General features: G+C 40.2%; 1 protein-coding gene across 1 annotated transcript in view; it reads right to left on the reverse strand.

The window, feature by feature from the left end:
• The window catches only part of LOC124804770 (WD repeat-containing protein 48-like), a 162,473-nt gene that overhangs the window by 59,179 nt on the left and 75,906 nt on the right, over positions 1 to 27,388 (reverse strand). The window contains exons 5-6 of the mRNA XM_047265088.1: positions 23,755 to 23,909; positions 1,505 to 1,690 (exon numbers count right to left, since the gene is read on the reverse strand). Coding sequence (XP_047121044.1) covers positions 1,505 to 1,690; positions 23,755 to 23,909 — 341 coding nt within the window. The remainder of the gene's footprint in view (positions 1 to 1,504; positions 1,691 to 23,754; positions 23,910 to 27,388) is intronic.

Consider the following 27,388-nt stretch of genomic DNA (forward strand, 5'->3'; position numbering starts at 1 on the left):
TTAGCAATGGGAAACTAATACTTCACAAGTGATGGGGTGGATATGATTTCCATCTATCATATAGCAAATGGAAGTAACCTGTAAACCTGTTAATTTAAACTGAATAATATCTGAGGCAGAGTGCAACCGGAGAAGCTGTTCAGATGGCTTTTCCAGTGTCTCGAAGTGACAGGTTCCCTAGGACCCCAAAGGTAACAGCGGAAGGGCTCGTTATGTTTGCAAACCAGATGTGGAGGAGCATGTGCTACAGCACTGCAGATGTGTGCCCTAACCACCTTGGGTTCACATGGTTGGGTGCGCAAGAGACAGCAGGTGAATAAATTTTGCGCAGTTTGCCAAAGATGACTGGCACTACCTCACCTACAGACACAACTGCCTATGTGGCTTTTTCAGACACTTGGAACTTGAGCAGACAGGCATGGACTCTGAAGTTGCAGTGTTTGCACGTTTGATGCTCTTGCTTCATGCCTCATGCTGCATTGTGACATTGCTAACAGCTATGTTACTTTAGCTGCATGGAAGTGGGCCACAAGCCCTTTGAGTCACAATTACTGAACGCTCAGCTGATTTGAAAGCAAGTGAGTCTGAGCTGTAGGTGGGTAACAACTGCTGCTCATTCAACTTCACCATGTGCATGCAGTGCTCTCATGTATGTTACATTTGATGGATGAAAATCCTAAAACCAGTGTGGGATGATTATCACCAGCAATACGCATGACTCATCATCTTGCCTGGACTGTACTTCATGAACAAATGCTGTATCCATATTTAGTGTGTCCAGGACCTAAGGCCACAAGACCATGACTGAAGTTCACTTGCAAAAGTATGCTGCAGGTCAAATTTTTACATCTAGGATTTTATTTACTGTTGAAGGTAGAGTTCACAAAATACAGTGTTCTAAATTTTCACAAACATGATATATGGGCTGACACTCAACCAATATGCGGGCTGGTATTGTTAGTGATGTATTAATAAAGCCATACATGTTACCAGAGACATTAAGCAGAGCTGAATATCAGGATTTTCTCAAAACATTGTAGGATATGCCATGTCCGCTGAGATTTTTTAAAAAGGATATTTTAAAACGGACATTTCTTTGCAGACTATAACAAAAAGCTGCAAAATATTCCACACCTTACCTTTACCCATTATTTGTATTGCCTGGTGACTAAATACCTGACTACAAATTCAATGGTTTGGCTTGCCACCCTACGTTGGTGCTAGTAATTTTCCTGGCATCTGATGTGACTTTTCACTTTTGGCATTGTTTTTTGTATGTGAAAGTTGTCAAGTTGTACTGTGGTTTGAATTCCTCATTCACTGAATGTCTCTCTGTAACTGTATGAGATTACAACACAGAGAAAATCGTACCACTATCCTCCAATAGGACCAGGCCTTGTAAAGAAATGTGATGCTGAAAACAGTCTTTGTATTGATAACTTAAAAGTAAAACATACTGGCAGTACGTATTTACAGAACAAAGAATATGAAACAAACAACATACCCAGTTTTTTATGGACGATTCAGAAGTAGCGACCCATATTGAAGTCTGATCTGGTCCCATTACCATTTTCAGAACAGGTGCACTTTCTTCACAAATAAGAGTTCGTCGGTCAGGGTTTCGCAAGTCGGTCATGTAAATTTTCTGATCGCGTCCTCCAGATATTACATGGCTGAAGTTATCTGTTGTCTGTACACAAACACAACCTTATTGTACAATCCACAACTGTAATGCAAAATTACTGAGAAGAAAACAAATGACTAAAGACATAATATTACACTACTAAACTGAATTATACAGAAAGGAGAAACATACTAAATTACATTTAACAAACAATTAATATTTTTCTCATATAGGCTTCAAAAGGATGCTAGCAAAAATCAAAAGTGACTTATCTCTCTCTCTCTCTCTCTCTCTCTCTCTCTCTCTCTCTCTCTCTCTGTGTGTGTGTGTGTGTGTGTGTGTGTGTGTGTGTGTGTGTGTGTGTGTGTGTGTGTGTGTGCGTGTGTGCGTGTGTGTGTGTGTGTGTGTGTGTGTGTGTGTGTGGGGGGGGGGGGGGGGGCGCACGCGTTGGGGCTTACAGGCGCTCAACACTGAGGTTATCAGCGCCCTGACACACATTAAAAGAAACGAATAAGAATAAAATTAGTAAAATGGTAGCATACACGCAAAGAAAGTGGGAAAGATGAAAAATGCTGTATAAGAGAATAAAACGTAAGTAAAATGTGAAAGGAGCGTCAAGCATGCCACAGGAAATTGTCACTGGCTGGCCGCTTACGTAAAATATGGGCGAGCTAGTCACCTTGTGAACAAATTGAGACCCTCTCCCTAAAATCTTGGTAAAAACATTGGACAAGTCACAGAACTTTAAAACTTTAATCACTTTCATTTGATTATTTCCTAAAAGAGACGGTAGATCTGCCATCAAGTCAGCTGCATCCCGCTGGTCAGAAAATAAAACGCAATCCAATAAAATGTGGCGAACAGTGATCTGGACACCACAAGCACCACACATTGGAGGGTCCTCTCACTGAAGCAAGAAGCCATGCATCATGGGACTGTGGCCAATGTGAAGACGAGTGAGGAGAACCTCGTCCCGTCTATGTGGCTGGAAGGAAGTACACCACACATGCGTTGTGGGCTTGACTAAACGGAGGTTATTGTCGGTCATGTCCAGCCACTCATCCTCCCAATGACACAAGACTGCTGGGCTCAACAGTGAGGCGAGTGTGTGCAGGGGGATGGCGCACGAAATACTTGTGAGTCGAGACATGTCTCCTTGGTTGCGAGATCTGGCCTTTCATTCCCAGCAATGCCAACGTGCCCTGGAACCCAGCAGAAAGCCACCTCCTTACCCAGTCATTGTAGTTGGAGGAGGGCATCCTGGATGGTCTGGACCATTTTAAGTGCAGGATACAAAAGTTGCAAAGAGTGAAGGGCACTCAGTGAATCGGGACAAGAAATTTAGGACAGGAAGAGCATCTCATCTGCTCCAGTGCCTGCAAGGTTATAGACAATTCTGCATCAACGACAGTAAACGCTTGAGGCAATCGGACCTTGAAGATATGATCCGGGAAAACAACAGAGCAACCAACAGAATCCCCGTTTCAACCCATCTGTAAAAACAGCTACATAGTCATGGTGCTGAGATAAAATGGCAGAAAATGTTGCATTAAAAACATAAGCAGGAGTGCAGTCTCTCTTGTACCACATCAAATCTAAAATAACTCCTGGCCTCTCCAGTAACCAGAGTGGCAGGTGGTTAAAACCCTGGATTTGGGGCCGTACAGGCTCCACACCGAGGGACTCCAACACACATTGCATGGGGATCCCAAACAGCATCATGGCTCGGGGACAGTGGGAAAAAAGACGGTCCACAGGCGAATGAGCAGCAATATGGTGAGCAGGTGAAGTTGGAGCTGCAAGAAACTTCTAGGCCTGGTCCACCAGGAGGAGCTGCTGCCGAGTGGTAAGCGTTGGTTCCCCGGCCTCAGCACAGAGGCTGGGTATGAGACTGGGCCGATAAGCACCCGTGGCCAGTCGAATCCCTGCATGGTGGACACCATGAAGGATCCAGAAATAAGAGGGCATCGCTGACCCATACACCGTGCTCCCGTAGTCCAGCCATGAATGCGCAAAAGCTCGATAAAACTGGAGGAGACGCACCCTATCCACTCCTCAAGATCTGTGGCTGAGGCACTTGAGGATGTTCAGTGCCTTCAGGGTTCTGGCTTTTAAGTTTCACAGGTGTGGGTGTGGCAACCATGACAATCTGGAGTAAAAAAATGAAGCCCAGAAACTGCACTGTGTCTCTAAAATGGAGGATAGTGTCCCCCATATTCAAGGCAGGCAAATTAAAAAGACAACGAGAATGATTAAAATGAACACACACACATTTATCGGCAGAAAACTGAAAACCCGCTTTTGCAGCCCACTCCTCTAACCACCTCACTGTAAGTTGCAACTGACTGCTCGCAGTTGCAACACTGGAGGAGGAACAGAAAACAGCAAAACCGTCTACAAATAAGGAGCAATGTACAGGACTCCTTACTGTAGATGTGATACTGTTGACGGCTATGGCAAAGAGGGTAAAGCTTAAAACACTTCCCTGAGGGACACCATTCTCCTTCTCAAATCAGCTAGACAGTGTGCCACCAACTTGGGTCCTAAAAAACTGCTGAGACAGGAAAGACCATACGAAAATGGGGAGGTGACCATGAAAGCCCCATTGATGCAGTTGTGTGAGAATACAGTGTCTCCAAGTAGTATAGTATGCCTTACTGATATAAAAGAATATGCCGACAGTGATGCTGATGGGGGAAAAGTCTGCTGAATAGCCGCCTCTAGAATTGTTAGGTTGGACTGAAATTTTCAGAACCCACACTGAGTGTGGCTAAGGAGTTGCCTGGTCTCCAACAGCCAGACCAGAGGATGGTTAACCTTCCATTCCAGGGTCTTTCCTACACAGCTCGTCAAGGCGATACTCCGATACTTACTGGGACTTGTGTGGGCCTTTCCTGGTTTGAGGAGTGGGATTAGAATTGCCTCCCTCCATGAGTTGGGAAAGACACCTGTCTGCCATATTAGATTAAAACATTCGAGGAGGATCTCCTTTGATGCCGCTGGCAAATGTTGAAGCATGCAGTACTGGATGTAGTCGAGACTGCATGCAGTGTCAGAAGCCTCAGTCACTGCTGATTCGAGCTCCCAAATAGAGAAAGGGGAGCTGTAGGCCTCAGAACTGTTTGACCTAAATTCAACCTTTCCCTCTTCAAAGTTGCACGGTAGCGACAAAACACTAGATCCTGGCTTGTATTGCCAGCAGTTTGTGCAAAATGCTCGGCCAGTGTCTGAGCAATTTCTTTAGGTGCTGTTTGGAGACACCCCTGTTTCAGCATTTCTGCTATCAGTAAACAGCTGTGTTTACCAGAAATCCTCCAATCACCTCTGAAAAGGGCCAAAAGACTTTGGTATGGATGTTCAGCAGTGTGATAGATCACATGCATGATGTGATCCACTCATTCCTGGACGCTGTCACAGTGTCCAAACACAGCCAACTGGCCGAACAGTGTCCAGTTAGCCCAGCCAATCATCCATGTTGGTGGCTTCTGTCCCAGCAACACACCATCGAGTAGCCGAAGGCGGATTGGGAAGTGGTCGCTGGAATGAAGGTTGTCAATGACCTCCCAGTGACCAGAGTCGGCAGAGGCTGGAGAGCAGAGAGATAGGTCGATGGCCGAGAATAACCCAGTAGCAGCACAGAAATGAGTCGGAGTACCAGCGTTTAGGATGCACAGCTCTCGAGATGTCAGGAGGCTCTCCAAAACGCAACCCTGACGGCAGGTAGATGCTGAGCCCCACAGGACGTGATGAGCACTGAAGTCTCCCAGGAAAAGAAATGGTCGGGGGAGTTGTGCAGTAAGATCTGTGAGAGCCTCGGAGTCTACTGCATCCAGAGCAGGTAAATAAAGAGAACGAACTGCAAGCCTCTGACATGCAGAAATTTCAACTGCAACTGCTTGCAGGCTGGTATTCAGGGGAAGAGCAGAGGAGTGGTGCCCATTATTGACAAACACAGCAACGCCTCCTTTGGTGCTTTCCCCAGTCACGTTATCCTTGCAATACAGCATATAGCCCTGTAGTGCAGGGGCATCATATGCTTTTAAATGCGTTTCCCGCAAACACAAGCACAGAGGGCATTGTTGCGCTAGGAGTTTCAGTTCCTCCATGTGTGTACTGAACCCATTCATGTTCCACTGTATAATGGGAGCCATCTATCGGGGGTGGGGGGTAGGGGGTGGGGGGGTGGAGGCTCAGTTTTGGAGCGAGAGGTCGATGTCGTCATTGTCAGGCTGCTTTCTGCCCGATTCCACCGGTGTTGGACATTTTGCCTTGGATTTTTTTCTCTGGGTAGACTTTGCAGCCACAACTGCAGTTGTGGGTGTGGCAGTATTGGACAGCGTACCAGACAGAACCTTTGGAGAGGCAGGGAGCTCCACAATGTCAGCAACCATAGCTTTCTCTGAAGTTCTTGGAGGAGGGACAGGCTTAGAAACGACTGCAGCAGCACAGGTGCATGGACACACGCAGTTACTTGTGCTGACACTAGTCACCTCCGTTTGTGTAGCAGTACCAGCTTTCTGTACGGGCCATCTAACAACTGAAGTGAAGGAGGTAGCAAAACACAGGGGCAGCATGGCTTTATAGTTTTTTGCCTCAGTATAGTGGATACGCTTCCTTAGTTTTAAGCTCCTGTATCTTCCATACTTCCAGATACACACTGCAGTCCTGACTCCTGACAGGGTGAGGTCCAGAGCAGTTCACACACTTCAATGGAGATTAACAATGGACACCTTTGTGTGTGGCCTGACCGCACTTGCCACAAGTAGCTTCTCCACAACACCCAAGAGTATGCCCAAAGTGCTGGCATTTGAAACACCACATTGGGTTAGGTACATAAGGCTGCACACACACACGGGAAGGAAACCTGCCTTAATATGCTCAGGGAGTTTTGTATTATTAAACATCAGGATAAAGGAGTCGGACTTAACAAGAACCCCATCCACCCTCTTCATGATATTTTGCATATCAACTATTCCTTCTGGAGGCCGCTTATCTTTCAGTTCCTCTTTGGGAAGGTCCACCAGATCCCTGCATTTCACAACACCTTTGCTGTAATTCTAGGTGGTGTGCATCTCAGCTGCGATGGCATATTTCCCAAGGGAATGCGAGCTCAGCAGATTCTTAGCTTGTTGGGAACTAGTGGTTTACCAACAGTGTTCCATTACGCAATTGCTTAACAGATTTTAAACATCCAGTAATGCCCTCTAGCCCCCTTTGAATATAGAAAGGTGAAACTTTCTGGAAGATGCCCTCTTTCCTTTTAACGAATAAAAACACATTCTGATTGCCAGCATGTGTTCTGTTACTAGACATGATACCCTTAGATTTTGCTCCTGAGTCAGGAGGATTGGCTACATGAGCCCTCTTGTTGGACTGGGTGTTGGTACCTACCTTTCCGCTGGGAAGAGGCGAAGAAAATTTCAGAGGATCCATTTCAGTCCCACGAGTAGCTAGGGAAATAGATGTCCACTCAGACAGATCCCTGTGTGCCTTAGTAAGCCTAATACAACTGAGGTTTGGCAGGTTCCCCAGAGGTTGCCCGCTAACGACTGTTCCACCTCAACAGCCATGCATCCCATCAGTGCATAACACACCTAGACACTGAGGTTTTTTTAGAGGTTTATTCCATCCTCGCGAACCGGGTGGTCAAACCAAGATCCCCACTCCACAAGACACACAATGTTCCACCGCCGCAATGCACGACGGTCGCTCAAGCATGTCCAGAGCTTATGGTGACAGGGGACTGGTGGTGCTTACCAGTCCCCAGCTCAGGAACCGCGGAGTTGCCAAGCCCGTACCCGGCAAATGAATGCCGAGCCCCTGGCGGCTGGCTTTTCCTTAACCTGTGATGATTTTTCACTGTAACTTATACAACTCAGTGTGCATCAATACAACAAAATCAACATTTCAGCATTCAGGAACATAATTCCTCTTTCTCCACCTCCATTTCACACTTTTTGCTATGGAACTGGCACATATCTTCCCCACTTCAACAGAAACCATTCCTTACAACTGCCTTATAAAAACTTTTTTGTTTGTACATCACATCTAGGAACTGTTTTGATTTTGAGTTTGCAGCTCTATATTAACACTGGCTGACAATTTTGTATTCAACCTCATTTCAAACATATTACGTTTTATCAAGTGAATTTTGTTGTCTTACATGTGCCACACTATTGTAAACTGCTTTCTTTTTGAAACATTTTGGAAATCAAAGAAGAATACTGTAAATGTCCATATGGCAAAAACGTACCTAACAATGGGTAGCTAATGAGAGATGTTTTCATGTTGACGCTTCTGATGTATGTCAAACCTACAGTTACCTCCAGTGCAGAAGCGAACTAAATACAGTGACGAAAGTTCACACGAGTCAAACAACAGTGATGCTGACACTGATTGCATTTCTAGTGATGAACATATGGCATCCTCTGGTCTGTCAGGTAATGAAGGAATGTTTTGTTATTTAAACTACATAAACTTCATTTAAAAAAAGGCATCAAATGTTTTCAATTATATGAAGTTTTGGCCATATATGAACTAACTACAAAAGGGTGTCCTATGCCGCTATTAGGGAGTTGAAGTGAGAACTTTGTAGTATAATACTCAGTCGTCCATAAAGATGTGTTTCTGAGTGATTATTACAGCTGTCAGACACTGACATCATCACTGTCAAAGAACGTAGCTAGTTCACTTTAGTATATCATCGATTGGAATATAAACCTGTCTTCAAGTCTTTTGTAACTTGATACTGAGTTGGATTTGTGAGTCTGTAAGTGAAGAACATATGTGCTGTAGATCTACATTAGAAAAGTACTATTTCATATTTTGTAAGATACAATAAAACCAAAAAGAAGTTGTGTAGGAAAGGTAGCACAAAATCACACACATAACTGACAAGGCAACCATCAATGGGAAATGTTTTTAAGAAATATTGCTGTGCATGCTGACGCAAATTTTAAAAATTGTCTCACTGCTGTACAAATACTTTTTGTCATGTATTTCATGTATTAAAATGATGGAATGTATGAAACACCAACAATTTTGATTGGAGTCTGTAGAGTCATTCCTTCTGAAGGATATAATATCAAATGTAGAGTCCACAGCACGTGGTCTAGTGGCTAGCATTGCTGCCTCTGGATCACGGGGTCCCGCATTCGATTCCCAGCCAGCTTGGGGATTTTCTCTGCCCGGGGACTGGGTGTTTGTGTTGTCTTCATCATCATCATGATCATCATTTGTGACAAGTGGCTAGATTGGATTGTGAAAAAAAATGGACTTGTAAAAATTGGGACTTTGTATTGGCACTGATGACTGCACAGTTGAGTGCCTCACAAACCAATCACCATCATCATCAAATGTAGAAGAATCATCAACAATATTTTATTCAATATTACTTCATTCCAATGACATCATGCAGTGTGACAGTTTGCAATGATATGTTTCTGAACACTGTACTGATAGGATGAAGGTGCAGAGAGCTCTTCTGAAACTGAAGACTGGTGAATTACCAGACAAAGGAGGTAGACATGAGCCACGTAACAAATTTCAGAAGAAGAAATACACCATTCTCTATAGGAAGTGTTTACCACCCTACAATCTCAATTTACACTTGATGTATGGATTGCATAAAGAGCAACTGATAGCAGAAAATGCAGAATTTGAGATTGTGTCAAAATTGTTACGTGACACAGCTTACACTACTGAGTTCAATCTTGCATTTAAATCAACACACAAAGGCACATACAAATAATGTCAAATATTTAAAATTAAAACAAAGTTTCAAAGTACACTTTACAAAAACTCATGAAAATATGAAGGCCCTCATAGATATACAATTGGAAAAAGAAATTTATTTTTGACAAGCTGACATTTCAAGGGAAACACAGCAAAAAGATGAAGGAAAGGCAATAAATCGTGAATGCAGCGTGCTTGTGTTTTATCTATAAAAGACGAACTCCATAAAGTTCCCACTGGTGTTTTACACCATAAATGTCAACTGTCTGGTTTCCATTTGGGCATCCACGATTTGGGTACATCCAAAGTAATTATGAACCTCTGGTATGAGGGGACAAAATGCTGATGGCTTGATCAGATAGGATCCTGTCTTCTGAAATGCTTAAATGGTAATCTTACAAAAGAAACTGCAGTTATTTAGTCAGACTTCATGTGGTAAGCAACACAGAATTATCAAACTCATAGCCACTCTCATATGAAAGTTCTAGGTCATGCACAGCATATTAAAGACTCTGCTCAAAAATTTTTAATACTAGGCCACAATCATCTGCCCGATGACACTGATTTCAGTGACACTGTGAGCAAGATGACATGCAACAAATACATTTACCATCCACATGAAATCTAGAACTTTCTCAACACATACAGAATGAAATGCAAATGTTTGATGTAGTGGAAACTGAAAGTGATTACTTCTTGAGCTCTGTAACACCGGATTTAAGAAAAAGGAAATTTGATGATCATAACAATACACCACAATCAGAAAACAGAATCCAAATGCAATGCAGTTTAAGCATACACTCACTGAGGATGTGGAATACCATGATGTAAGTTTTACTAAGTGAGTTAGGTGTTGGCCAGCTGACTTTAACAAACATGACCCTGAACCTCAAATACAACAGAGAAAAACCAATTACAAGTGAAGAGAAGAAAGACATTGAGTCAACGTTGTTCTTCTTTCCCCATATCCACATGATTTTTACAAGAAATCACCACGTGCTACTCAGAGAGCTGGAGTTTCCAGTGAGTGACCAATTTTTACTATACTTCTCTGTAATTTAAATTTTTTTTCATGACCTGCAAATTTTCTATCTTCACTATCTCAATGACTTTTTCCTTCTTATTTGGTTTCACTTTAAGAGCTGAATATATCAGAAAATTCAATTTGTTATTGGTTCACTCTGGCACATGAGCCAACGATTATGTTTTGCCTCTGACCATCTTGGAATTACTCTTCTTTATAAATCTGCATCACATGTTTCTAAATTAATTCCTTCATTCCTAGGCCAACAGTCTTCAAAATTCAAATGGAATTTCATTCTGATTTCACCACTTTATATATTTTCATTTTCCTCCATATTGTCTTTATTTCTTCTTGGCTGATATTTTATGCAAAAGCCTTGAATACTGAAAATCTTATATATTGCTACAAGTTCTTCGAGACACTTCACTGATCATCCTCAGTTTCCTTAAAACATTCTTCTATCTGTGTTTTTATAGGAGGGGTGTTTGAAAAGTCGGTGCAAAAATAAAAACCTTTTTTATTTTTCAACACGGTCTCCTTTTAGTCTTATACACTTCGTCCAATGCTGTTTTAATTTGTTGATCCCTTCCGAATAATAGGAATTGTACTAGTCTGCAAAATAGCTATCAGTTTCTGCAATCATCTCCTCGTTTGAATAAAATCTTTGACCTGCCAGCCATTTCTTCAAATTGGGGAACAAATAGTAGTCTGAGGGAGCCAAGTCTGGAGAATAGGGGGTATGTGGAACGAGTTGGAATCACATTTCCAATAATTTTGCGACCACAACTGCTGAGGTGTAAGCTGATGCACTGTCCAATAGCTGGCCTTTTTCTTGCAGCTCGGTTTTCAAACTGTCCAATAACGATGAATAATATGCACCTGTAATAGTTTTACCCTTTGCGAATCCCAAAAGACAGTCACCATAACCTTTCCGACTGAAGGAATGGTCTTTACCTCTTTTGGTGCAGATTCTCCCTTGGTAACCCATTGTTTAGATTGTTCTTTGGTCTCAGGAGTATAGTAATGTATCCATGTTTCATCCACATTGATGGAACGAAGCTTAACTGTTCTAATCGAAGGTGCAGAGTCACCATGATGTTTATCAAGTTTCTCTTTAGTCTCCTGAGGCGTTTTGCCTTTCATAAAGTAATATTAATCACCACACGAAATTCTTTTCCATCCATTTTGTGACAATCACGCGACTTCCTTGATTCACACAAATACCAAACACAAAGAAATAGACCAATATGGCTGAAACTTGGTGTGCGTTCTTTCCAAAGATGCTACTAACTAAACATGACCTCAAGATGAGCCGGTGGTGCCATCTCTCGAACTTTGCATGGACTTTTCAAATGCCCCTCGTATGTGTGATCATTCCACCAACTTTTTATCACTGCATGGAGTCTTATCTTTTTACCAAGTCATCAAATATTTCTTAACAACTGTTCTATTTTTTCTACACTTCAGTACATTTTTAATTTTTTAAAACATCAGGTCAGCGGAACGGGCACTAACATATCTGGCTTGCAACATTATGTAAACACTATTATTCCACCTTTTTCTTTGTCCATGTAATTATATCCACTGCTGTTGGCCACTTTTTAATTTCCCACCTATTTTAAAATTTGTTACCAAAGTAAGGAATTTGATGTAGAACCAATTTCTTGAAAATGTTCATTGGGTCCTTAATATCTCACTGTTCTGCTAGCCATTTTGTGATTTTATTCTGATCTTTTACTGATGTTGGCTCAGTGGCAAAGTGTCCGATTGCAAATGAAAAGGTCTTGGGTTCAGTCCTAGGATTTTTATCTGTCACTTATCACTTCTTTCACCTCTGATAATGTTCACTGATGTGAAAAATGCTGAGTTAAATTGTGGTTCTGAAACCACATTCAACTGTAGATCCTCCTATAACTGGCTGGGTACATCAGTTCAAACGGAGGAAGTCAACAGCATACCACCTCCACCAGATGTTCACAACAATCTTTGGATTGATGATAGCTTTTACTCTTATTGCATTTGTAATCCAATACTGCTAGGCAGTAACACACTTCTTCTGAAAAAGTCTTCTTTGTTCCTCATCCCATGAGAAATGACAACAATAATAATAAAAAACAAGATAAAAATTGTGAGTCATAAAGAAAAGGAAGTGACTAGTCCTGGTACAAGGTACCAACTGCCACACACCATACTGTGTCTGTGGAGTATGTATGCAAATGTAAAATCCTAATTAATATCTTTACTTACTCTCCAGTATTCTTTCAAACTAAAATGCAAAGATAACCTTTGCTCAAAATATATACTTAAAACTAAATTACTTCAAAATTATGAATTTGTAATTAAGATCTTTTCAAGAAAAATCATACAAATAAAGTAAAGAGAGAGGCTCGAACATTTTTTTTAGTTTGCATAATAATGACTAGAAAAATTATGCTTACATTAATGGCACATAAGACAAATTGTCATGTGAAGTAATACTGAATGCATTATCGGACAGCTACCAGAAATGGTATAGCAGTCCACACAGGAGAGAAATACTTCCATCATACCATCTACATCAGACCAGGTCTTTTCATGTGTGTCAACAAAAAGACAGGAATTGGGAACCATTTATTTATTTCATCATGTCAAAAAACATAAATCATATATCAAACCAAAACATAGGTAATTTCAATTTGGTTCTATAAGCATAACCAGCTTTCTATGAACAGATGTTACATAATAACATACATTTTAAATGCTGCAATACCGATATTTGGCCACATAACATGCTTCATGGGTTGCTGCCATCAATTCTTTTAGGGAGTAGGTAGTTGGATACAGTTAGCAGTTGAGGAGATGAAGGTTGCTTTTCTCCATATTCACACAGAGCAGTGTCACAAGAAAATCCCCACTTCTTAAGGGTGATCTTATATATGCTAGTTTCAGATCATAGCCTCTTGATCATTTTCCATTTCTGCCAGCTTTCTTCATAGCCAGAAGGTAAGTTCTCATATGGTGTCATCCACTATGTGATGCTGCAGTCTCTGTTACATCAGGAATTTAGTCTAAATGCTAAAGGTTGTTCAGTGAGGGTTTCTGTAGTACGGAGGAAACTTTGTCTTGATTTGATTGGAGATTAGAGTAGATTAATACTTGTCCCATAGATCATGAATACAACACTTCGTAATGATGTGGAACATGTCAGGTTAATAAAAGATGTCTGTACAAGATATTACATTACACAAAATATTGCATGACACTAATGTTTAAGTTTTTTTCCCCCCTTAATTTATATCTAAAAATTCAGCCAATGAGTAGAAGGAGTTGTCATCTAGAAATTCTTTTAATTTCTTTTTAAACGTTAGGTGGCTATCTGTCAGGCTTTTGATGCTGTTTGGTAGGTGACCAAAGACTTTTGTGGCAGCATAATTTACCCCTTTCTGTGCCAAAGACTTTTGTGGCAGCATAATTTACCCCTTTCTGTGCCAAAGTCAGATTTAACCCTGCATAGTGAAGATCATCCTTTCTCCTCGTGTTATAGCTATGCACACTGCTATTACTTTTGAAGTGGGTTGGATTATTAACAACAAATTTCATAAGTGAATATATATACTGTGAGGTTACTGTGAGGATCCCTAGATCCTTAAATAGATGTCTGCAGGATGACCGTGGGTGGGCTCCAGCAATTATTCTGATTACACGTTTTTGAGCAATGAATACTTTTCTACTCAACGATGAATTACCGCAAAATATGATGCCATACGAAAGCAGTGAATGAAAGTAGGCATAGTAAGCTAATTTACTGAGATTCTTATCACTAAAATTTGCAATAACCCTAATAGCATACGTAGCTGAACTCAGACGTTTCAGCAGACCATCAATGTGTTCAACCTCTCATCAATGGACACACCTAAATATTTTGAAAATTCTACCTTAGCTACAGATTTCTGTTCAAAGTCTATATTAATACTGGAGTTGTGCCATTTACTGTACGGAACTGTATATACTGTGTTTTATCAAAATTTAAAGAGAGTCTGTTTCCTCAGAACCACTTAATAATTTTGTGAAAAACATCATTTACAATTACATAACTTAGTTCTTGGTTTTTGGATGTTATTACTATACTTGTATCATCAGCAAAAAGAACTAACTTTGCATCTTCATCAATCTGGAATGGTAAGTCATTAGTGTATATCAAGAACAGTAAAGGACCTAAGACCGAACCCCGTGGGACCCCGTACTTGATAGCTCCCCAGTTTGAGGAATCAGCTGTTGTTTTAATATTACATGAACCACTTATTTCAACTTTCTGCATTCTTCCAGTTAAGTATGAATTAAACCATTTGTGCACTGCCGCACTCAAACCATAATGATTTAGCTTATTTAAAAGAATTCCATGATTTACACAATCAAAGGCCTTTGAGAGATCACAAAAAATACCAATGGGTGATATCCGGTTATTCAGAGCATTTAATATTTGATCAGTGAAAGCATATATAGCATTTTCCGTTGAAAAGCCTTTCTGAAAACCAAACTGACATTTTGTTAGTACTTTATTTTTACAAATATGGGAGGCTACTCTTGAATACATTACTTTCTCAAAAATTTTTATAGAGCTGTCAGAAGAGAGATTGGGTGGTAATTGTTGACATCTGAGGTATCCCCCTTTTTATGCAATGGTTTTACAATGGCATATTTCAGTCGTGGCTGAGAATCCTACTTATCTATGGGGAACAAGCTTTAAGTACCTTGCTGGAAATGCCATCAATTCCGTAAGAGCTTTTACTTTTCAGTGAGTTTATTATTTTATTGATATCAGAGGGAGAGGTTGGTGGAATTACAGTTGTTTCAAACTGCACAGGTATGGCCTCTTCTATTAGTAGCCTTGACTCTTCTAGTGAAGATCTATATCCTATTTTCTCCACAACATTTAAAAAATGATTATTGAAAATAATGGGCAGTTGCTGGTGAGTACCCATACAGAAAATGGATATCTGGATTTACTGCTTCATTTTTTTCTAGTCAGGCAGTAGATTTCCACTGGATGTACGGGAATGGGATACTAGCTAGACAGTACACATTTTGGAGTGCAGTTGACTTCAGGCAGCCTGTGATGATTCTGCAAGTCTCATTTACTGCAATGTCCACCTGTCTGAGATAACTGGCAAATTCTGCTGCAGGTTAACAGTAAGCTAAGGCTAATGTTTTCATAACATGAGGCTGGGTCCCCCAAGTTGTGCTAGCAAATTACCACATTACATTATTTCTTGCTGATACCTTTCTTTTGGTATTCAAGCAGTGGATTCTGTAGGTTAATGTTCAATCAAAGGTGACTCCTAAATATTTGAGCATAGTGCTATTTTCTAAAAGTCTTTCAAAGTCATCTGCAATTTTATTCTGGCATCTATCTTTTTTAGGTTGAAGGCACATACTTGGGTTTTTGATGGATTAGGTTTTAACTGGTTGTCTCAGTAGTAGTTAACGAGGTCTTTTAGGATTGGGACAGCTTCCTTTCAACATGTTCAAAACTTATCTCTTGTGCTGCTACTGCATGGCCGTAGGCATATGTATTAGATGAATAACAACAATCAAATGGGAAATGTTCACAAAGAAAGCTGTGACAGAATTAGAGTTTGATAAAGAGCTGGATCTTAATTGAATGAGAGGCAGAGGACATTTACTTTAAATCTGACAAATGCAGAAAGATTTTGGTTATAGGTCCAATACAACTTAATTCTCAATCTAGATAAATGTTGCAACTAAAGGGACTGAACTTAGCAGCCAAGCCACTAGCGTTTAATGGTTCCATTCAGAGAAGTTTATCAACAGATTGCTACGTCTCCTTAAAAAAGAAAAGAAGCAAAAGTATGGGGACAGACATAGAAAACTTAACAGCAACTCTTACATCCATAAGAACCTCTATGTATTGCAAAGAGTCCAGTTAAATTGTCAGAACAAAAGCCTATACCTTATAACAGGTGGATTAGAAGATTTTTTCACTCATTCATATGTTTGGGAAGAATGGAAAATTATGCCAACAAAATTTATGTTGGTTAAACTTTCTATACTCAAAAAACTTGGGAAGTTTTGGGCTTTTTTCAGTTCTTTTAAGAGAAATCTCAGTTTCTTGTGCTCCTAATGCTTTGGTATCTTATTTCCTTTTTAAAAGAGCACAAAATTCCCTACAGATTTGATCAGTATAATTTTTTCCTACACTTAATGCGAAGAGTGTTACACTTTGCCAAAAAAACTTTTCTGCATGGTCAGCACATACTAGGTGTTTGAGGATAGTGACAGTATAAGTAATTCTGAACAAAAAATTTTATATGAACGTAGGTCTGCAAATGCTTCGCTAGGGGTGGGTATTGAAAGGAACTTTAATTCTGCAAAATTGGTGTGCACAACGTGAACATATATGCAATAAAACTGGATCATAACATGATTTTCTTGCAAACGATGCACGGGTACATGCCACGTTTACGCTATGCAACCTACCATGTATTATGGTCATATGACGTATATAGTACGGAGTAAACTCATCCGTTGTTTGCGCATTGTGTAGTGTACCGTCGACGGGTCGGTTAGCTGTGTAGTGCATGGTGTTAACTGTGTTCGTACTAGTGCTGCTAAACAATGCCACAAGTCTACAGTAATGAGGAGTATGCAGATACAGTGTAGGTTTATGGCTTCTGCGACAGTAGTGTTATCGCTGCAAGAGAAGAATATCACAGGCACTTTCTGACTCGACGATTACCTGATCACAGGGTGTTTATCACTTTGCATGCAACAGGCTCTCTTCCAAGTAGACATTTTTCGTCCGAGCGTGCACGTTAACGAACTATGCAAGAATGGGAAGAAATTATTGCAAGTGTTGAGCAAAGTCCCGGTATGAGCAAACGAAGAATGTCCCTGCATATGAACGTCCCACAGACACATGTATGGGAAACATTACATGCGGAAAACCTGTATCTATTTCACATACAGCGTGTCCAAAATCTCCACAATGGCAACAATGCCCAACGACTTCAATTCTGTGACTGGGTAATTGAGAATAGTCATTTACTTCTATACATACTATTCACTGACAAAGCCCAGTTTACACGACATGGAATAAACAACACACGCTATAATCATCGATGGTCATGGGAAAATACACATGCTTCAGTAGATAGCAATTTCCAAGTCTGTTTTGCCATAAATGTTTGGTGCGACATGATCGGTAACCTTTTGATAGGTCCATTTATTATCAATCAGTGATTGACGGGAAAGAGGTACCTGTATGTTTTGGAAAATTCTTTTCTGGAAGATGATTCTTTAGCCAAGCGAACTGGAATGTACTTTCAACATGATGGTGCCCCTCCACATGTTACCTTATGTGTGAGGGACCATCTAAACTGCACCTACCCTAATTGCTGGATTGACCATAGTGGTGCAATTAACTGGCCTCCAAGATCACCTAATCTTACACCTTTAGATTTCTATTTATGGGGTTGGATGAAATCAGAGGTGCACGAAGTGAAGGTAAATACACGAGATGAACTGCTTTGTCGCATAATGGACTCTTCTGAATTGATTAGGAACCAACTACAGGCAATTGAACAAGCAACACAACTTGTTATCGCTAGAGTGCAAAAGTGCATTGACATTCATGGTGGGATATTTGAACCTGTTCTGTGAACTGTACATCTTTACAATAAGTGTTAAAGCCGTTTGTAAAAGATGTGGTACGTCTTTATCAAACGAATGCATATAACATGCACATTGTAATGCATTATGTACTAAACACAAAATAAATAAACATTATGTAAAAATGTGTAACATAACTGTACTTCTCTGTAAGATTGTTTTCAAGAAAATCACGTTATGGTCCAGTTGTATTGTATATACATTCACATTGTGCACATCAATTTTGCAGAATTAAAGTTGCTTTCAGTACTCACACCTCTCTAATGAAGCATTTGTGGACCTATGTTCATATAATATTTTTTGTTCAGAATTACTTATACTATCACTGTGTAAAATATTGACCTTTCCTCTCCAAACATCCAGATGCAAGAAAATGTCGCAATGATCGAAGTGGTATAGGTTTGCATAAGCTGCGTGGTTGGTTTTCAGCTCATTCTACTTTCCCTGAAAGTGATTTTACCATGGCTATCAGCAGTGGTGTTGGAGCAGAGAATGTTAATTGTCATAAGCATCACGAAGAGGCAGGAGGAAGGAATGGAAAGAATAGTTGGTAACTATTTCCAGAATACAAAGTTTTATAGAAAAGATAAGGTTGTGACTTTTCTTTCTGTGGTCAATACTACAAAATCTGGGAGCACTAAAGTTACTCCTGTTGTTCCTTTAATTATTTTCCAAAGGATCTGATTGATTACACAAAGTGAAGGGGAATTAAAAGCCTTTACGAAATATGAACTTGCTCCTTATCCAATGTCTCTATTTTCAGAAAAAGGCATGCAAAAAGGAACAAAATCCGCATTCCAAAACACCTCTGCTCTAGTGAAGGATGTGAACTCATTTGCACCGTACTACTACAAATGACACTACTGCTTGATCACACTTCTTAAAAAGGAATATCGAGAGTTTCGCACTGAGGTGGTCCATACACAAGAAGAAGCTGATTTTATAACTGTCACATCTGCCATTTCAAGAACCAACACTTTTGGAAGTGTGGTCATCATGGGAGAAGATGATGTGTTCATAACTGGTTGAAGACAAGGTATCAAAAACTTATTTTTTCTAAGGCCAGTAAGAAGTAGGGCAGAAGACAAGTAATTTTGTAATGCATCTTACAAATTCAACAATGAACACATGCTGTTCACTCATGCCATTAGTGGAAGTGAAACAACATCTGTTATTTTGGACAAGAAAAAAATGAAGTTTTTTGGCATTATTAAGAAATATGAACACCTAAACACAGCATTTGCCACTTTCAAGAAACCAGATACTGCCGATGAAGAAATATAAGGGGCGATCTAAAAGTTTACATGTGAAGGCCCTACAGTCCAGAACAGATACGCCAATCAGACATAATCACAATGAGCACTGAGGCAATGAACCCACAAATGCACCAAGTTGAAGATAAACATCCTGTAGTGTGAAGAAGTCTGTAATTGCTTACTGCACATCTACATCTGACAGGAATTATTGACTCTTAAAGGGCTTTTTTAAGGGGCCAAAGGTGTGGTAATTGTTTGGGGGGGGGGGGGGGATCAGGAGCATAGGGTGGATGCTCAAGTGTCTCCCACTTGAGTTAACAAATTTCTGCATTACAATATTCGCAATATGTGGACGAGTATCATCATACAGTAGCAGCAGCAGCAGCACCACTCCAGAACAGAAGTTTTGGACATGCAGCCCCATACAAATTCTTCATTCTCCAATGGATGTCTACTGATGTTTGTGCTTTGGCAGCCAAGAAAAGAACAGCAGCATGTTGGTCCTGCTTGGATGCATTTGGTAAAAATGTCAACATTAGCATGCATGTTGGAAATACATGAAACCCACACTGATTCCTTGCCTACATGTTGGTGCTTATATACCCACATCGGAGTCACAGTACACTGCACATACTCTGCAGAAACACCCTCAAATGGTAACATTTTGATCATCTCTTATAATAACAATTGGAGAACAAGTTTGTTATCGCATTGTACAGCACATGTGCCAGCAGTTTCCAGATGCTAGACGATTTGCGGTATCAGCTATTTGCCAAGTCTGCTGTGGATGAAAAACTGGAAACCTTCTGAGAATTGGAGCTAGGCTCAAAGTAACCAAGGTCCGAGGCCTGTTGTTAAAAGACTAGCTCCAGCTCCTGAGGCAGATCTTCACACTGCGGCAGAGCATGCTCTTGCCGAAAGCAAGTTCGAAATGTTCTTTTATTTGCAAGTACTGCAGCAGATGCAACTGTGAAAAGTGCCAGAATTTTTATGTGAAGAAAGTGAACAAGAAATAGATTCTACGGAAATTATTAAGGAAACAGATGTCAAAATCTATGAACTGGAAGCCGCTGACCCACTACCGGAAGAACAGATTTACCTGAGATCCATTTGATCTACTTGTCCTGATTATACTACCAAAGGCACTTCAGTGACAATATGGAACTTGGCCCATGAAAACATTGGAAGCGACTCACATATCCACCTCTACATCTACATACATACCCCGCAATCCACCATATGGTGCATGGCGGAGGGTACCTCATACCACAACTATCATCTCCTCTCCCTGTTTCACTCCCAAACAGAACGAACGAAAAATAACTGCCTATATGCCTCTGTACGAGCCCTAACCTCTCTTATCTTATCTTTGTGGTCTTTCTGCGAAATATAAGTTGGCGGCAGTAAAATTGTACAGCAGTTAGCCTCAAATGCTGGTTTTCTAAATTTTCTCAGTAGCGATTCACGAAAAGAATGCCTCCTTTCCTCCAGAGACTCCCACCCGAGTTCCTGAAGCATTTCCATAACACTCGCATGATGATCAAACCTACCAGTAACAAATCTAGCAGCCCACCTCTGAATTGCTTCTATGTCCTCCCTCAATCCGACCTGATAGGGATCCCAAACACTCGAGCAGTATTCAAGAATAGGTCGTATTAGTGTTTTATAAGCGGTCTCCTTTACAGATGAACCACATCTTCCAAAATTCTACCAATGAACCGAAGACAACTATCCATCTTCCCAACAACTGCCATTACATGCTTGTCCCACATCATATCGCTCTGCAATGTTACGCCCAAATATTTAATCAACGTGACTGTGTCAAGCGCTACACTACTAATGGAGTATTCAAACATTACAGGATTCTTTTTCCTATTCATCTGCATTAATTTACATTTGTCTATATTTAGAGTTAGCTGCCACTCTTTACACCAATCACAAATCCTGTTCAAGTCATCTTGTGTCCTCCTACAGTCACTCAACGACGACACCTTCCCGTACACCACAGCATCATCAGCAAACAGCCACACATTGCTATCCACCCCATCCAAAAGATCATTTATGTAGATAGAAAATAACAGCGGACCCACCACACTCCCCTGGGGCACTCCACAGGATACCCTCACCACCGATGAACACTCACCATCGAGGACAACACACTGGGCTCTATCACTTAAGAAGTCCGAGCCACTCACACACTTGGGAACCAATCCCACATGCTCATACCTTAGTTAGGAGTCTGCCGTGGGGCACCAAGTCAAACGTTTTCCGGAAGTCAAGGAACACGGCATCCGTCTGATACCCTTCATCCATGGTTCACAAGATATCATGTGAAAAAAGGGCGAGCTGCGCTTCGCAGGAGCGATGACTTCCAAAACCTCAAGTGAGCCAATGATTGAAGCAGACTGTCAGAAGTATTACACATCCAGAAATGATGATAGGAAGTGCTAGTAAATATTAATACCTTTTTAATTATAATAAAGCTACCTATGATTCATTCACAATGCATGGTTCCTTTATACTAGTACAATTAGTTTCCTATTCCGGATTGCCTACTTTAACTAATAATAGTTCAACTTTCTGTCAATGTTTGGTTAATATATATAACATAAATGATGTAGTTTAATAAATGTGAATGAGTCAGGGCTGAGATGTCCTGGAGCTTAACTTCAACTACTGATGTATGAATCAACAGATGGATGCCCAGAAATCATCTGACTGCACACAGAGTAACTGAATACTGCAAATTGAGGTATTCAGTTTCAATATGTAATATATTTCTACTATATAAACAGATATTGAAATAACTGTGCTCAAGAACCAGGTTTTTGCCATTTTGAGCAAATTTTTTTTAAAAAATGTTATTTTTTAATGAACTGTAGCGCTCTTTGTATTTGGTGCAGGAAACATTGTAACAATCAAATTTACAGAGCATTTTGTGTTCTTTTAAAATGGAAACAGGAGTCTAAGCGGTAGAAGGAAAAAAAGAGAAATTTTTGAAAAAACTGAGTAAGTTCGAAATTTTCGAAGTTTTTTGACTACAGAAAGTTTAGAGAACATAAATTTTGTTCACAAGACTTGGTTTTCCAATCTTCCCAAACATGCGAATGAGTTAAAAAAAAATTTCTACCCCATCTTAATTCTATTTTTCTTTATGAGCGACCTGTACAACATTTACAAGGAGACCATGCCTACTCATCACCTCTGATTTCATCCAAGCTTGTGTCATATGCAGGGCTTGTCCAGAAATTAAAGGACAGAAGTGTAAACACCCGATGGCGAAGCATTTAGAAAAAATGACATTTCAGTGCTGGTTGGGTGAGACATGAGCCACTTACTGTATTTTCTACAAAGCGGTTAGTGCAACAGAAAGAGTACGGAATGGTAATCTGAGAGTCATGGAATCACACCCTATGTGGAAACTTTTTTTAATTTACTATTTTTACTTTACTTACACTGCAAATAAATTGAGACAGTGCTCAATATCTAATACACATAATTTGGTGCAACCCTATGAGTAAGAGAACAAATCCTTTCTGTTAACTGACCTGTGTGCAGAAAAAACAAGTGCACAATCATATGATGAGAGTTTTCAACATGAAGAAGGATAGCCATCGTGCAGTATTAAAGTGACCCCCCCCCCCCCCCCCCCAACGCACACTGCATGCAACAGTGTGGTGTCTATATTTACAGTCAGCTAAATAATTAGAGATGAAAACTTCACAACTGCTCTTATCTCATCGAGAAAGAAAAAGAAATGATGTCTCCAGAATACTGCATCAAAATACATTGCACTGTACAACAAAAACTATCCTTGCCAACATTTGGCGAAATGATGCACGGCACATGGGTTACTGCCATTTTGTGGAATGAGAGGGAACCTTCCATGAATGTAAACCACATTTGTTTTTGTACAGAAACTTTAAAACAACCATGTCAATATAAAAATGTGGCATTCATAATATGTGTAAGATGCCAAGAAAATTACTGCTTCCCCAGCACATCTAAATCATCAACTGTAAAATAATAAAGGTCATTAATTTCATTATACAAAGTTTTCGTGTGTGCCTTACAATCCCTTTCAAAATTTATTAGTGATCTCAAATTTTCCTTTGCCTTCCCTTTTCACACTTTTTATGAAAATATTAATAAACATAATATATTTACTTGTTTAGCATTATTTCAGTTTGTTTGCAGTGTAAGTAACATAAAAATTGAAAACAAAAACCGTTTCCACACAGGGACTCGAGACCCACTTCCATCACTTTCATTTCTGACCGAACCCTGGATATAGTATAAGTTTGGATTAAACCGATGATGACAAGTAGGTGTGGTCCTCTTGTAAGAAGGGATGTAAATTCTACTTATTTCCTTTCTTTAAGGCTTAAACATAGCAACAAAATATCTATCTCATACACGAAAGCTTGATAGACTGAATCCACACTTACCAGAAGAGCCCATACACCCTCTTCATGTATTCTTAAAGTGGTCAAACATCGCTGTTGTGCCAGAGACCATAATTTAATTGTTCCATCAGAACTTCCTGATATACACTGAGACCCATCACGATTGACAACAAGAGCTTTTACATTGTCTGAATGACCTGTCAAGAGATGTCAGAAGTTTATATTACTGTAGAAGTACAAAAATTTAATGAGATTTTAAAATCTACGAAGTTTACTAATACAGATTTTAAAAACCCAAATGTATGTATCAAGAGCACTATCATAGTTTTTCTGGTATTACTAATGCACAGCAACAATTACATGATTATGCGGTTACTGCACTACGGTTCCATCAACAAGGACACACTACATGTACAAATTTGATTCCATTCAAAACCAAACATTGTTGAGAGTTTGTTCCCTATCCTCCGCCCACTGAGCAAGCAGTAGTCTCTGTTGCTTGTGTTCTTCAGTGAGCTTCTGTGCACAGGTCATATGGTATGGGTACATACGGAGGTCACTTTTAAGAATGCGTTGAACGGAATGTCTGGATATTCCCAGTTGCACTGCTGCCTTTCTACATGATTTCCCGGTACTTCTCTGTACAGCAACTCGTACCGCTTCAATATTCTCCAGCAAACAAACAGGCTTAAGCCAAGGTCACTTCGCTTCTAATACTATTCCTTCCTGTACAAATTTATCGTACAGCCTGTGGATGGTCTTCTTGCAAGGGATCCAACATGTGTTAAACTGTTGTCGAAAACACCTCTGAATCACAACAAGGCTTTTCGTTTCATGAAAAAGTTACACAATTGCCGATCGTTGCTGTGTTGTCAGTCTTCCATTGTCAGCCATTGCTGCTTACAAGTCTCCTAGCGGCAGTATCGTGAATTACATGTCATTTCGTAACTCATTTGTTTTTCCAAGCTCTGCTGGTACTGCTGTAGAGATCCCAGTGGGATATCTAACGTGCGTCGTAAATTGTGAAAGAAACAATTGGTAACACATTTTGTGCGTCACCCTGTAGAAGGCTACAGTGATGTGACTGGGAGACTGGGAGAGTGAATTGGGAGATAGGCATTCCACTACTGGCTGCTGCTTTAAATTTTATCTATGACGAAGTCCTTATACTGATTCAAATGAAAATACAAATTGAAAGGTTTGCTACAAAAACGGAAGTAGCTTCATTTTTAGAGTGTTTTGAAACAAATACAACTCCTCGTGTGTGTCTGCAAGGGGGTGGGGGGGACTGAATAGATGCAATAAGCAGGTAGATCTACAAAGAATTCAGCTGTCAAACAATAGAAAATGCAGGATGGAATATTATGAAAAGGATAGACTGCTACTCACCATATAGCAGAGATGCTGAGCCGCAGACATGCACAACAGAAAGACAACTAAACATGTAAGCTTTTGCTCAGAAGGCCTTCTCCCAAAATATAAAAGCGCGCGCGCGCACGCACGCACACACACACACACACACACACACACACACACACACACACACACACACACACACACACACACACACACACATAGGCAGCTTGCACACAAGACCAGTCTTTGGCTGGCAGGTCCAGGCAATCAGAGACTGTGTTCATGAGTGTGAGAGTTGTGTTTGTGTGAATGTGTTGTGTTTTGTTGTGCCTGTCTGCGGCTCAACACCTCCGCTGTTTGGTGAGTAACAGTTTATCCTTTTCATAATATTCTCAAGAAATGAGCTATCCATCATTTACATTTTGGTTAAGAAAGATGCAGCTCTTGGAGTTACTTCATCTTACTTCAAGGCCTTTGTATGACGATCCTTTGCAAAATGGTTGTCAGGAGTTGCTGAATTGACAGAAGTCAGAAGAAGCAGCTGACTATGCCATGTATTCACCTGTTGCATCTTCACACAGGTAAAGTGGGCAGTGACCATCAACAAATGAATGACAAACATCTGATATCCACTGACACAGCAGCTCAATAAAAAATGTAGTATCTGTTATTTTTTTCCATGCATTAATGTTTAATGTATGTACTGAGATTTCAACTCAATATTTTTGTGCCAAATGTTTACCTATTATAGCTTGGATGGTCACATTTCTGTGGCAAATTTTGAATGAGAGTTAATGACATAAGGAAAAGATAGTGTGCTACTAACTGTAAAGATGACAGGTTGAGTTGCACACAAGCACAATGAGAACAGACTTTTACAGTAAGTTTCAGCCAAAGCCTTCTTCAAAAAACGAAACAAACACATATGAGGTGTGCTTGCTTGTGTGACTCACATGTATGTGTTTCCTTTTCTGGCAAAGGCTCTGGCCAAAAGATACAGTGTTAAGTACCTTTTCTTTGTGCGTGTCTGCAACTTAACGTGTCATCTTTACAGTGAGTAGCAATCTATCTCTTCCCTACATTGTTGATATTCCAACCTGGAGTTTCCATTGTTTGAGTGATAATTTCGTTTTTTCAAAGGAATATGACACTGGATTTGAGCACACTGGGAAAAACAGCAAATTTAATTACAAATTCCACACAAATCGTCCCATATTATTAGAGTCGACACAGTTGAATAAATAATAGTGAGTAAAACACATTTGGTGGCAGTAACTATATTGGCATTTCCAGGTAAAATACATCGAACACAACAACCAAGGAACATTATATTACACACATAAAACTCAGAGCGTACAATAACTTCAGAGAGGTCTATTATATTTCACATGATGCACTTTTCCGCCGACTCACATGAAATTTATTTTTCACACAATTCCAACACCTCCCTTTGAACATGTATTTTGTGGTTTGCCTTCACAAGACACACCAAAGGGCCCCACAATCTTTTCAAACTTCTCTTTGTCCAAGGGTTCAGTCAGAAGGTCAGCTAACATGTCTTCTGTGCGCAGGTTGTCCACGGTGATTTTCTGTCGCTCTATGTGGTCCTGAATAAAATGGTGCCTTATATCACTATGTTTTGTCTTAGCACTAGTGACACTTTTTACTGGGTTAATGGCTCCTTTATTGTCACAGAAAATCGTTTTAGGTTCCACAATTAAATTGGATTTTATTTCACATATTAATGTTCTTAGCCACAACGCTTCCTGTGTGGTGTAAGATAGCGCCATATGCTCAGCCTCTATGGTACTCAATGCAATAGTTTTTTGCTTTTGACAGGACCATGAAATGAGGCCCCCATTAATTTAAAGCAGCAGCCAGTAGTGGAATGCCTATCTCCCAATTCACTCTCCCAGTCACATCACTGTAGCCTTCTACAGGGTGACGCACAAAATGTGTTACCAATTGTTTCTTTCACAATTTACGACGCACGTTAGATATCCCACTGGGATCTCTACAGCAGTACCAGCAGAGCTTGGAAAAACAAATGAGTTACGAAATGACATGTAATTCACGATACTGCCGCTAGGAGACTTGTAAGCAGCAATGGCTGACAATGGAAGACTGACGACACAGCAACGATCGGCAATTGTGTAACTTTTTCATGAAACGAAAAGCCTTGTTGTGATTCAGAGGTGTTTTCGACAACAGTTTAACACATGTTGGATCCCTTGCAAGAAGACCATCCACAGGCTGTACGATAAATTTGTACAGGAAGGAATAGTATTAGGAGCGAAGTGACCTTGGCTTAAGCCTGTTT

Source organism: Schistocerca piceifrons, chromosome 7 (assembly GCF_021461385.2).
Source record: "Schistocerca piceifrons isolate TAMUIC-IGC-003096 chromosome 7, iqSchPice1.1, whole genome shotgun sequence".
NCBI classification, from domain to species: domain Eukaryota; kingdom Metazoa; phylum Arthropoda; class Insecta; order Orthoptera; family Acrididae; genus Schistocerca; species Schistocerca piceifrons.